The sequence below is a fragment of the Procambarus clarkii genome, chromosome 70 (genome assembly GCF_040958095.1).
Source record: "Procambarus clarkii isolate CNS0578487 chromosome 70, FALCON_Pclarkii_2.0, whole genome shotgun sequence".
In the NCBI taxonomy this organism is placed as follows: Eukaryota; Metazoa; Arthropoda; class Malacostraca; order Decapoda; family Cambaridae; genus Procambarus; species Procambarus clarkii.
Genome location: NC_091219.1, coordinates 26,284,104 through 26,298,522, shown reverse-complemented (window position 1 = coordinate 26,298,522; position 14,419 = coordinate 26,284,104). Strand labels below are relative to the sequence as shown.

At 43.8% G+C, this 14,419-nt stretch overlaps 2 protein-coding genes across 3 annotated transcripts in view; both read left to right on the top strand.

Moving 5' to 3' along the window:
• LOC123744869 (uncharacterized) overlaps positions 1 to 14,419 on the top strand; it is a 61,476-nt gene that overhangs the window by 9,505 nt on the left and 37,552 nt on the right. The gene's annotated exons all lie outside the window — the stretch shown is intronic.
• On the top strand, positions 146 to 5,559 carry LOC138356011 (uncharacterized). Its single transcript, XM_069311561.1, has 3 exons — positions 146 to 202; positions 4,705 to 5,038; positions 5,180 to 5,559. The coding sequence occupies exons 1-3, from the start codon at positions 146 to 148 to the stop codon at positions 5,557 to 5,559; spliced, it is 771 nt and encodes a 256-aa protein (XP_069167662.1).

Here is a 14,419-nt window from a genome sequence, read left to right as displayed (position 1 = left end):
TATAAAAAAGTACAAAAATATGCAACTAGGCTCGTTCCTCAGTTTAGGGGACTGAGCTACAAAGAGAAAAAAACGAATAATGCGGACATGATAACGACGTACAAGATACTATATGGGGGGATAGACAAATGTCCATATAGAACCAATGTTCAAACCGAGGAACAGTAGGACATGTGAACATAATTGGAGACTAGAAACACAGGTGAGTCACAGAGATCAGAATTAAAAAAATAATTCAGTTATAGAGCCCTAATTATGTGGGAATTAAGGACTACCTGAAGATGTTCTAGAAGCCAATTCTATAGTTTCTTATATGGTGTTTCTCTAATAGCAGATGAGAGAGAGAGAGAGAGAGCGAGAGAGAGAGAGAGAGAGAGAGAGAGAGAGAGAGAGAGAGAGAGAGAGAGAGAGAGAGAGAGAGAGATATATGACTAATTTTATAAACAAAAGTAATTTAGTCTAAAATGCTAATTTAGTCTAAAATGCTAATTTAGTCTAAAATGCTAATTTAGTCTAAAATGCTAATTTAGTCTAAAATGCTTTACTAATAGCAGTGACAAACAAACAAACTCTTCCCAAACGACGCCGGAAAGGAACAGTCTGCTAAAATGACAATAATTACTTACAGAAAAGAAAGAATAAACAGCTAGCCTTTTGTTATCAAAAAGTGCGGCCAAGCACTGGTTCATGTGTTCTGGCGGCTGTAAAAAAAAGTGCTAAACTTTTCCCTGTTGTATTCGAGTGAAACAAAAGCAACTTTATCCTGGGAGCTGTTTTATATGAAGCTAAACAAGGGCTTACATGTGCTTTTTTTTATTTTATTCTGGTAAACTGGTGATTCTGGCTAAAAATACACAAACATTTAGGTGAAAATGAGAACATTTTATTTAGGAAAAACACACACACAGAAAAGCTTATAATGACTATTGGAATGCAGAGGTGAAACAGCAGTATTGTTGTGTCTAAACTAATCTATTTTAACACGGTAAATTGTGCTACATAGAAGGCTTGTTGCCTTTCTTTGATAATTACTGTAATGCTGTAATTAAGAACCTTCTCATCGAAGCCTTGTTGTGCTGTATTCCTCTAATACTTTATGTTGAAATACACACACATATATACGCAATGCTTACACATACACCTGTATTAATTACGTTGATTATACGTCTAAATAATATCAGTTTGTTCTCGCGAGCGTTACAAACGTCGAGGAAATGACGTGCTAGAGTCCCCCCCTTTTATCCTAACCTACCTGAGGACTCAAAACAGAAAACGGGACAGTATGTCATTTTCGCGAATCGCTTCTATTTTCTATTACGACGGTTTTAGGGGCCTTAGGTGGATTATACGTCAAAATGTGACGTGCTTTTAAGGTAAGGATGAAATAACTCCCTTGTTTTCTTTACGTACAGAATGTCCCGTTTTCTGTTGGGTACATCCTGGACTCACGTAAGTACAAAAAATGGACTGTGTCTGTACCACATTTAGTCATATTTATAATTAAGAATGCTTTTGCAATTGCTAATCAATGAACCCTTCAAATGAGTTTGCTGAGAATTTTCAGACAAATTAATAAAAAAAGTTAGACATTTGGTCACTTATATTATTAATTGTTTTACTTTGATTAACAATAAGTTCATTTTATTTATAAATATTATTGAATCTCCTTTACCACCAATTACTAACACATGTAAATATATATATTAGTAAGGATTTATACCCTCTTGATCCATGGTATCTTGAGTGGCCTGGTATTGTGTGTTGATTGGTTAGAAAAATATCTTGGTAAGTAGATTACTGATAACTGAACACACCAGATGATCACGTACCTGACTTGTTAGTACAAGATAACCTCAAGATAACCTCAAGATAACATACTGAACCACCTCATTCACACCTCCCTCTCCTGTTCCTGCCTTTGTGTGCACTCTCTGTACTTACACACACACACACACACACACACACACACACACACACACACACACACACACACACACACACACACACACACACACACACAACATATGACTTTAATTTACATTAATCGTCTTTTCCTTCCTATTCAGCTGCTTTTTAAAACCTGAAATTGAATTCGCGGGTGCGACTCCAGGCGGTGATTTACCCCAGAGGTCTATATACCACATCCGGGGCCAGCTGTCATGGCAGTCACAGCCTGGCAATATCATCTACTCCCTCTACTGGAGTTCCTGTGCCAGGTATAAGTCCACCACGGGATCACCATAGACCATGCTACTTGCAACTTTTTGTTCCCAGTAGCTGAATCTCAAACAACAACAAACCATCCCTCTATCGTTATGTATCGCTTCCGCAGCTTACAGAGAGAGACAGAGACAGACAGACAGACAAGAAGTAGGTCTACCATCCACTACGCTCCTCAACCATCCCCCCCCCCCCGTTAAAAAGTCACCCACGAACCACAATAACACAAAACAGAGACCCACAGAGAACATCAAAGAACATTATCTCTCGCAGAAATGTTCTCTATCCGCCGTGGACAACGAATTTATTTCCATTTAATACCATCCATTCCCCCCCTCTACTGCTGCTATACTCACCGGTAATGGTATGTGTGTAATGAACCCCTTTCCTCCCACCTCCTCACCTCCCCGCCATCTCCTCGACCAAGAGCCCTGGTCGAGGACCGGACCGCGGGTTCGCTGAGCCCTGAATCATCGCAAGGTCACCCTTCTCTGTCGCGTTCCAGCCACCATTTAAGGCGAGTTAAGCCGTTTTGCGGAACAAGAGGCAGTCGTAAGCTAAGATGGAGACACAGAACCAACCCCGAGCACAGAGAGGCTGGCAGGTCATCCTCTGTGTCTCAGAGGGCCGGGGGGAGGAACTGCCCGAAACCGCTTCATCTTTGTGAGTGACTTGGCTCTTCGCCATTTGAGCAGAGGGTGCAGGGTCTCCTGTGTGTGTGTGAGGTGGTGCATTGTGTGAGCGTAGAGGGCTGGTAGGGTGTCGTAGAGGCCTGGTAAGGTGTCGTAGAGGCCTGATAGGGTGTCGTAGAGGCCTGGTAAGGTGTCGTAAAGGCCTGGTGGTGTGTCGTAGAGGCCTGGTGGTGTGTCGTAGAGGCCTGGTAGGGTGTCGTAGAGGCCTGGTAAGGTGTCGTAAAGGCCTGGTGGTGTGTCGTAGAGGCGTGGTGGTGTGTCGTAGAGGCGTGGTGGTGTGTCGTAGAGGCCTGGTAGGGTGTCGTAGAGGCCTGGTAAGGTGTCGTAGAGGCTGCGTTATGGGGGTCGTAGATCAGCTCATCATCTTGAGTCGTCATATCACAAAAATAACGTACTGAGTTGCCCGAACCTAACCTAACCGAGTACCCAAGGATAGAAAACGAGACAGCCCGTCAAATGTACCACCCACTATGATTTATTCTACATCATATTTTGACCGTTGTGGACTTATACGTCAAAATACGATGCACTATTCGTGAGGACAAGTTGCCAGGGATTGGGAGAGGTCATGATCTCGTCTGATAAAATCTCCATGAGAAAGCGAGACATATTTCACAATCCTGTACAATACCCGAAATGACATATTGGACTGAAATACATAAAGATACTCTCACTTTTATTTTAATATCCAGTAATTCCTTTTAATCAACAGTTATATGCAACCCATGAACCGTCGCAAATATTAACTCATGGCCTGGTAAATGGTTGGTGTAAGCAAGTATGTAAATTTTGTATAAACCTGACTGTTGACTATTGTTGCATGTTGAGGGGGAGGGGAGGGGTGGGGGGATGGGGGTGATTGGGTATGGGGGGATGGGGGTGATTGGGTATGGGGGATGGGGGTGATTGGGTATGGGGGGATGGGGGTGATTGGGTATGGGGGGATGGGGGGGATTGGGTATGGGGGGATGGGGGGGATTGGGTATGGGGGGATGGGGGTGATTGGGTATGGGGGGATGGGGGGGGATTGGGTATGGGGGGGGAAGTGACGGACCTTGCATACTACTTGGCCTAGTATGCAAGGTCCGGGTTGTCTAAGATGCTGAATGATTTCAGCTATTTTCAAATCTTTGAACAAATCCACAAGGGCCGTGAGGAGGATTCGAACCTGCGTCCGGGAGCATCCCGAATCCAGATGCTACCGGACGCAGGTTCGAATCCTCGTCACTGCCCTTGTGGATTTGTTTATTTGATGCATCGCGTTAGTGTGATCTCTGTGTGTAATGATTTTCAAATCTTTGTTTTTTCAAGATTGGTTCTTGTCTAACAATAATAATCTATTAGGAACGTGAATTACTGACTTAGTTATGTTAGGTTATGTTAAGCTAGGATAGGTTAGATTAGAGTGATAGGTTAGGTTAGGTTAGGTTAGGTTAGGTTAGGTTAGGTTAGGTTAGGTTAGGTTATGTTAGGTTATGTTAGGCTAGGATAGGTTAGATTAGAGTGATAGGTTAGACAGATGTTAATGTTGAATTAAAGTAAAAAAATATTAAAATCACATATAATGTAATGAAAAGCATTACATTACATGTGATGCATTTTCTTGTATCATTCGACAAGAAAAACAATATTTCAAAAATGTACTATTTCCGTAATTTCGGCTTCTTACGCAACTTGGCCAATTACGTACAATATATGAGGTCAATGCAGACAGCTCACCGCTACAAAAGGTCACTGCAAACAGCTTTCCGCTACAAATAAGATCTTTGCAGACAACGTATTCCTACAAAAGGTCACTGTAGACAACTCACCGCTACAAAAGGTCACTGAAGACAACTCACCGCTACAAAAGGTCACTGAAGACAACTCACCGCTACAAAAGGTCACTGAAGACAACTCACCGCTACAAAAGGTCACTGAAGACAACTCACCGCTACAAAACGTCACTGAAGACAACTCACCGCTACAAAAGGTCACTGAAGACAACTCACCGCTACAAAAGGTCACTGAAGACAACTCACCGCTACAAAAGGTCACTGAAGACAACTCACCGCTACAAAAGGTCACTGCAAACAGTTTTCCGCTGCAAACAAGGTCATTGCAGAGACCTGACTGCTGCAATGGACGTCACTTCTGAAACTCTTGCCAGACTTCCCCCCCCCCCCCCCCACGCTCGGCGGCCTCTCAAGAACACATCTTATGAAATTTTAGATGAATTTTCATGACATTTTCCTTATCTTGAGTTGTACTTAATCCTTGCTTCTCAGAGGACTTAATAGACCAAGGGGTAGTTCCCAGGCGGCAGCAGGAGATAACGGGAGTAGTTCCCAGGCGACTGCAGGAGATAACGGGAGTAGTTCCCAGGCGACAGCAGGAGATAACGGGAGTAGTTCCCAGGCGGCAGCAGGAGATAACGGGAGTAGTTCCCAGGCAACAGCAGGAGATAACGGGAGTAGTTCCCAGGCGACAGCAGGAGATAACGGGAGTAGTTCCCAGGCGACAGCAGGAGATAACGGGAGTAGTTCCCAGGCAGCAGCAGGAGATAACGGGAGTAGTTCCCAGGCAACAGCAGGAGATAACGGGAGTAGTTTCCCAGGCAACAGCAGGAGATAACGGGAGTAGTTCCCCAGGCAACAGCAGGAGATAACGGGAGTAGTTCCCAGGCAACAGCAGGAGATAACGGGAGTAGTTCCCCAGGCAACAGCAGGAGATAACGGGAGTAGTTCCCCAGGCAACAGCTGGAGATAACGGGAGTAGTTCCCAGGCAACAGCAGGCGATAACGGAACAAGTTCCCAGGCGACAGCAGGAGATCAATGGAGTAGTTTCCCCAGCAACAGAAGATCAAGTAGTTCCCCAGCAGTAGCTCAGGGAAGTAGTTTCCTTGCACTAATCTCTGATGAGGTAGAGGTAGAGCACTTATGAGGTAGAGCACTTATGAGGTAGAGCACTTATGAGGTAGAGCACTTATGAGGTAGAGCACTTATGAGGTAGAGCACTTATGAGGTAGAGCACTTATGAGGTAGAGCACTTATGGGGTAGAGCACTTATGAGGTAGAGCACTTATGAGGTAAAGCTTTTCCTGTCTTTATGAGGAAGCAGAGGCGTCATATGAGGTACCAACCCGCATGCTAAGTTCATACAACAGATGGCAGCACAGTCTACGACGTGCCAGCACAATCTACGAGGTGAAAGCACAGTCTACGAGGGGCCAGAATCGTAGCTAGGTGCCGCCACAGTTTACGAGGGCCCCATATCCTAAGAGGTAGCAGAACTGTACGGACAACGTACCAACATTGTCATTGTGTGGAGGGGCGGATGTCAGCCATTGTTGTGTGTGTGCGGCGAGGGAGTGGCGGGAAAATGGACGGGTGTCGCGCGCTGTGTCCTGTCTCTTACTAGACAATGGCTCCGAGCTCTCTGTTATTTTTTTTGTCATTCTCGGCTCCTCCTCGAGAGCCGTGGCCACCTGTGTGAGGCGCAGGTGGGACTTCATGTTTTTTTTCGCTTTATTCTTGTTGATCTTGAGGTGTTTGGCGCTGTTTGTTCCTTGCTGCGTTTATTTGTTGTGTGTTTGTTGGCCACACCGCTACCCTCCAGTCTTATGTTTTTGTTGTTGTTTTAGATTTTGAATGAAAGAAATTAGATTGAGCTTGATGAACGAATTGTCCATGTAGCACGGGCTATAGTGAGCCTTCCGTATTATGTCTATACGAATACGAACCGCTAAGTTCGTATTCGTATAGACGAATACGAACTTACCTTGACCTTGAGGTTACCTTGAGGTGCTTCCGGGGCTTAGCGTCCCCGCGGCCCGGTCGTCGACCAGGCCTCCTGGTTGCTGGACTGGTTAACCAGGCTGTTGGACGCGGCTGCTTGCAGCCTGACGTATGAGTCACAGCCTGGTTGATCAGGTATCCTTTGGAGGTGCTTACTTAGACGAATGAATCCCTTCCCCTCTCTCCCTGTCTCTCCACACCCACAACCCATCTCTCTTCCTCCCCCACCCCTCCCCCCTTGTCTCCACCATCACTATAACTACTTTTTTTATACATTATCTAGATCACCGTTACCGAATTATTACCCAAATACCACAACTGTCATCTTATATACAACTGATAAAGTCTATGGACTCTGGGCCGAACATTTCACTACATAAAATTTCGTGAAACAGGGGCTTTAGGGGCGTATCTTCCCTTCAGGGGTGGGGGGGTTGGCACTGTACCGTCCCTTTGACACTCTTGATAAAATCACCAATAATCCTGCAGAATTTAATGCAGCTATCCCCTAACATCTGGTCTCTTGCCTCGAATAGACAAGACAAACATTATCAAAAAATATATAGATATGTTAAATCCTAATGTCATTGTTAATAGTTAAATATGTAAGCATTAAATATGAAATAATATTAATAATACTCTACGAATGTTGGCACTAATCTCGAATGTCAAATATATGTATTATAACTGTTTAATATACACCATATATACAATATACTCTAGTATATAACTCTAGTAATACAATATACTCTAGTACCCCACTGAAATACATCACAGCTCCTACATCTACCACACCTGCTACAAACATCACGACAAAAAAACTAAACTAACCTTCTACACCTGAAACTATCTCCTGATAATACACTTTGCACACACCTGTTTAAACCGTCCTCCTCTTAAGAGCGATCTTCACATCTGTTACCGCTATACAGAGGTGTACAGTGTGTACACAAATGCTTCAACAGTTGACACCAGCTGTGTGTGTGTGTGTGTGTGTGTGTTCTTAGCTGGTGTTCTCAGTTCTCAGCCCAGTGTTCTTAGCCCAGTGTTCTTAGCTGATGTTCTCAGTTCTCAGCCCAGTGTTCTTAGCTGATGTTCTCAGTTCTCAGCCCAGTGTTCTTAGCTGATGTTCTCAGTTCTCAGCCCAGTGTTCTTAGCTGATGTTCTCAGTTCTCAGCCCAGTGTTCTTAGCTGATGTTCTCAGTTCTCAGCCCAGTGTTCTTAGCTGATGTTCTCAGTTCTCAGCCCAGTGTTCTTAGCTGATGTTCTCAGTTCTCAGCCCAGTGTTCTTAGCTGATGTTCTCAGTTCTCAGCCCAGTGTTCTTAGCTGGTGTTCTCAGTTCTCAGCCCAGTGTTCTTAGCCCAGTGTTCTCAGTACCCGAATTAATGTACAACTGCATAAGTGATTACTCCATGAACTATTCTCACATGAGATTATTGAACATTCTAAGCCATGTGTCAGTTACCCCACAAAAGTGAACAAGCCTGACCTTTCTTGATAGCCACATACAACGAGTCAGATATAAGGGGCGAGTCAGATATAAAGAGGGAGTCAGATATACGGAAGAATCAGCTTCGAATTCCAGTTTGGGAATGTTCAATCAACCAGGAAGTAGAAGAATGATGTATGAAAGAGAAAAAAATACGCGGGAATAAGGGACATTCTGTCAAGGATACCATGATTGAACTCAGAGGGACGTCTGCCCGAAAAATGATTGACTTCTTCAACGAGAAGTCTTGAGAGGCAGCTGACAAATAGGTTCCCCCCTATCCAATGGGTGTGAAAGGGATAGGATAAACCCATAGCTTAACAATAGACGTGAGAAAGCAAGGCGAATAGACACTAGGACATAAGCGGAGGAAACTACTTGAACAAATGAAGAGCGGAGAGCAGCGATTACTTGCAAAGAGCCAGAGATAAATGTCTTAGAGAGCGATGCAACTTTAATATGTCATTTCAGATAAAACGGAGACCTCGATACACTCCTTCACAACCACATTGGGAGGGAACTGTCTGGGGGAAAGCGCCAAGCCATCACGACTATATAGCACTGGGAAGGGGTCAGGATAAGGATTTGGGATGGGACGGTGGGGAAAGAAATGGGGCCCAGCCACTTGTGGACGGCCGGGGATTGAACGCTTGACCTGCATAAAGCGAGACCGTCGCTCTACCGTCCAAGACAACAGTTAAGGAATATGTGATGAAACAGTAGATAGCAGGGAACTCGTTCACTGAGAATGATTGAGAAGTTTGTGAGAGGAAATTAACACGTGATTCCAGGTCCTCAGAAAAATGCAAGGCGTGCCTGTTGCGCCTATCTACACCTACTGTAGATATCTACATCTACTGTAGTTATCTACCCCTACTGTAGTTATCTACACCTGCTGTAGCTATCTACCCCTACTATAGTTATCTACACCTGCCGTAACTTTCCACACCTGGCAGTAACTACCACACCTGTGGTAGAACACTCCACACACCTGTGGTAGGACACTCCACACACCTGTGGTAGAACACTCCACACACCTGTGGTAGAACACGCCACACACCTGTGGTAGAACACTCCACACACCTGTGGTAGAACACTCCACACACCTGTGGTAGAACACTCCACACACCTGTGGTAGAACACTCCACACACCTGTGGTAGAACACTCCACACACCTGTGGTAGGACACTCCACACACCTGTGGTAGAACACTCCACACACCTGTGGTAGGACACACTCCACACACCTGTGGTAGGACACTCCACACACCTGTGGTAGGACACACTCCACACACCTGTGGTAGGACACACTCCACACCTGGCAGAGACTATGCATCATGACACTACTCACCACCAGACTGGGGCGTGGTGGGGGCCTAGCACGGTCATGACCCCTCAAGCCGTCTCTCTCTATCAATTTATGACTAAACTTACACCTTGGTAAGTTGTTTCTCAGTTGGTAAGTTGGTCTCAGCTGACGATATAAGCAGTAATAACACGATGACTTACGAGGAAACTTACCGTGATGCGAGGACCTTTTTTGCACACGAATATAGCTATCTACATCTATCTACACGAAGGGAAACATTTTCTTAGAGAGTTTAAAAGAGGGGGAAGTTTTATCGAGTTTGCTTGATGCTCGTTTTAAGATAATTATGTTTTGTTGAGATGGGAGATAAGTCTGATAGGAGGTTTATATCGTTGGAGATAAGGAGGGGATGGGGTGGGGGGGCGCTTGGTGGGTATGTCTAGACGGTGATTTGCCTTAATAGAGAGGTTATAAATTATCATTTTTGGGCTTAAAGTCTGGGAGGGTGGGGGAGGGCGGTGGGTTTTTCATATTTTTTTGAGAGGGGGGCAGAATTATATTTTATGTTGTGTGATGGGAATTTTCATTGGGCGCCTGGCTTGGGTTGCCCAAGCCAGGCGCCCAAAACCTTGTTCAGACCTAAACAGGCGCCCTAAACCTTGCCCAACCGCTTGTTCTCCTACAGCGGGAATTGAGAGACAAGGCAATTCAACAATTTGTTAGAGTAAATGGTTGTAGTTGAAGAAGATGATACACGCAGGAACTACAACACTTCTGCTTGTTGTATCCATCGGAGTTATTACATTTTTCAAGGCAATTTGCAAAGTTTAAATGAACAAGTCTCAACAAAACGGTATCCGATGCAACACGTGTGTCTCAAGTTATCTCTGAGAACTTGAGACTCGTAAGTCCATGGTTAAGTTCTCTGATGTGTGTTCATGGAGGATGAACAACCAACACGGTGTTCAAGTTATTTATGTATCTTTGTCTCGTAGATTTGTTTGGATTGTGTGTTTTTGTGTGTGAGTGTGTGTGTGTGTGTGAGAGAGAAAGTGTGTGTGTGTGTGTGTGCTTGTATGTATGTGTGTGTGTGAGAGAGAAAGTGTGTGTGTGTATGAGAGAGAGTGTATGTGCTTGTATATGTGTGTTTGTGTGTGTGTGAGAGAGAGAGAGAGAGAGAGAGAGTGTATATGTCATTAAGCTATCTAACTCTAACAATAAACCAACATACATATATGTTTACCTTAAAACTATATTGTCACCTGCTGACAACAACGCCAGTTACTTCTTAAAAGTTTCAAAAGCTTTGTCTTAGAACTCTCTCTCTCTCTCACTCTCTCTCTCACTCTCTCTCTCTCTCTCTCTCTCTCTCTCTCTCTCTCTCTCTCTCTCTCTCTCTCTCTCTCTCTCTCTCTCTCTCTCTCTTCTCTCTCTCTCTCTCTCTCTCTCTCTCTCTCTCTCTCTCTCTCTCTCTCTCTCTCTCTCTCTCTCTCTCTCTCCCTCTCTCTCTCTCTCTCTCTCTCTCTTTCTCTCTCTCTCTCTCTCTCTCTCTCTCTCTCTCTCTCTCTCTCTCTCTCTCTCTCTCTCTCTCTCTCTCTCTCTCTCTCTCTCTCTCTCTCTCTCTCTCTCTCTCTCCCTCTCTCTCTCTCTCTCTCTCTCTCTCTCTCTCTCTCTCTCTCTCTCTCTCTCCCTCTCTCTCTCTCTCTCTCTCTCTCTCTCTCTCTCTCTCTCTCTCTCTCTCTCTCTCTCTCTCTCTCTCTCTCTCTCTCTCCCTCTCTCTCTCTAAGCCTCCTGAAACTCACACAACTCAGACGATGCTCTTGAAAAAGTTTTGCTACACAGAAATCAAATCATTCTCAACCTCAGCACTTCGAATAAGTAAGAAAATAAGAGTTTCTCTAACATATCTTAAAAGTAAATTTGTTTCCCCATTATTTCTTCAATGAGTTTTCAGTCTCGACAAATAAGGTCTTCCCGATACTCTACTTTTCTTAGGAAACTGCTGAGACATTTCTCAACCTCTCTCTGAAGGGGATAATATACAGGACACATAATCGACCTTTATACAGGACACATAATCGACCTTTATACAAGACATATTATATAAGAGTCGATCACTTGTTCCTTAAACTCTGTAATTCAGTGACAAATGAACTATTTATGGTTGGTTTAATAATATAGAACTCTTCAGTGTCGTGAGTTCGAGTCTCCGGTGGTGCAACTGAATAAAATGTTATTACCACGTTTATATATATATATATATATATATATATATATATATATATATATATATATATATATATATATATATATATATATATATATATATATAAATTCCAAAAAGAAAGTTAATTATTTTCCTGGAAAATGCATTTTTTTCGATTTTAAGACTACAATAATCTATGAATGTAATAAAAATACATTTATGGGGAAAATTCTTCATGTATAGGAAAAACGTTTGTAAGAAAGTATTAAGAATGGTAGTCTCAGTGGCAACAGAGGCCACTGGGGAAAAAATAGCTTATCTGGGGGAAAATACATCCACGGGGAAAATACACCCACGGGTGAAAATACATCTACGGGTAAAATACATCCACGGGTGAAAATACATCCACGGGGGAAAATACATCCACGGGGGAAAATACATCCACGGGGGAAAATACATCCACGGGGGGGAAAAATCCATTTGGAAAATAAATACATCGGAAAACAAGACGTTTTTTGCGACATTTTTGGGTACAAAATAAATGAAAATCACAGGAAAATGTATATTTTTATATGAGTTCTCCCTCGACCACAATCCGGGTCACCAGACTAAACAGCTTCACACTTAAATATAAACAAAATCACGTGTGTGTGTTAATAAAAATAAACAAGACGAGAGGAATTCAACAATAAGGAGCCACAGAGACCAAGTACAATACATTACAACAAAAACAGCGCAACGGAAACAATCACATTAACACAGCTAAACAAGGAACTCCGGTTAATGAGAGAAACAAAGAAACTGTGTTTAAGTGAGGGGGGCAGACTAAGGTAAAGTGAGGGCGATGGTCAGGAAGAAATAAACACTTAAACGGGAAGGATAAAAAGCAGTAATAACAGGAAGTAAAGAAGAGAGAGAGAGAGAGAGAGAGAGAGAGAGAGAGAGAGAGAGAGAGAGAGAGAGGCAGTGAGGCAGAGAGAGAGCGCTGATCTCCCAAAGTTTTTATGTCTGCCGCCCTCAAACTATTTTCTTGCGGGAAATGCATGGATTTATTCAGCAATATCACCTGCTTCCCTTGCACCTGGTCCACACCTGCTTGGTGGCTGGCCTTCGACAAAACACTAAACACACCTTATTACTTCTTATGCAATCACAAACACCTAACTAAATGGAGGATTTTATTTTTTCATATATTCTGATAATTGACCGCGTTAAAAGCCGGTTAACATGTAGTTGAATGTTGAATGTTTGTATAAAATGCATGACTCATTAAATTGATTTCTTGAAATAGTTAATTTACTAGTTACTGGAGTTCATGTATGTCCTTAAGTAATACGATATAGCTATGTATATGAAGGTGTATGTAAATGGTTTGAGTGTATATATAGACATGCACACACACACACACACACACACACACACAGTAGTTAACAGATGGAATGCATTAGGCAGTGATGTGGTGGAGGCTGGCTCCATACACAGTTTCAAATGTAGATATGATAGAGCCCAGTAGGCTCAGGAACCTGTACACCTGTTGATTGACAGTTGAGAGGCGGGACCAAAGAGCCAAAGCTCAACCCCCGCAAGCACAAATAGGTGAGTACACAACTGAAATGACTGAAATCAACGTATTTTATACGTACAAAAGACGACTTTAGATAGATACAGTGTCACCTTTTTGCTACCAAATAAAAACATCAGAAAACGTCGTGTGTGTGTGTACTGGGTATTTTTTGGGTATAATGGGTATATTTGTCCCAGACGGATCCAAAATTTAGAGAGTACCTACCTGAAAGAAACCAGTGGGTTTGGGTGTGAGGATGGAAAAAAAGAATAGAGGAAATGGAGGGAAAAGCGCAAGTGGTTTGGCACGAAAATCACTACTAAGAACTATTCTAATCCTGCTTTACGTAAATGACCCGGAGAAGAAAATTGGTGATAGCATGTAAATACTTGCAAATGATGCATAATTAACATCAGGTGGAGGGAGCCGGTCGGCCGAGCGGACAGCACGCTGGACTTGTGATCCTGTGGTCCTGGGTTCGATCCCAGGCGCCGGCGAGAAACATTGGGCAGAGTTTCTTTCACCCTATGCCCCTGTTACCTAGCAGTAAAATAGGTACCTGGGTGTTAGTCAGCTGTCACGGGCTGCTTCCTGGGAGTGGAGGCCTGGTCGAGGACCGGGCCGCGGGGACACTAAAAAGCCCCGAAATCATCTCAAGATAACCTCAAGATAACCTAACAGGTAATAATAACAGGCAGAATTTATAAATATAGATGACACCCTATCTTGAGGTTATCTTGAGATGATTTCGGGGTTTTAGTGTCCCCGCGGCCCGGTCCTCGACCAGGCCTCCACCCCCAGGAAGCAGCCCGTGACAGCTGACTAACTCCCAGGTACCTATTTTACTGCTAGGTAACAGGGGCATAGGGTGAAAGAAACTCTGCCCATTGTTTCTCGCCGGCTCCTGGGATCGAACCCAGGACCACAGGATCACAAGTCCAGCGTGCTGTCCGCTCGGCCGACCGGCTCCCGGCTGGATAACCTTCAGGGAGGGTAAAACGCCCCCCGCCTCAGACTCGAACCCCAACTTCAAAAAGCATAACAGCAAACTTGACAGCGTCCAGAGAAGATGGGCTCACCATAGTCCGTGCTGCTTGGGACTTTTTGTTCCAGGTAGCAAATCTTTAACAACAATAACAACAGCGTCCAGAGGTATCCAGGA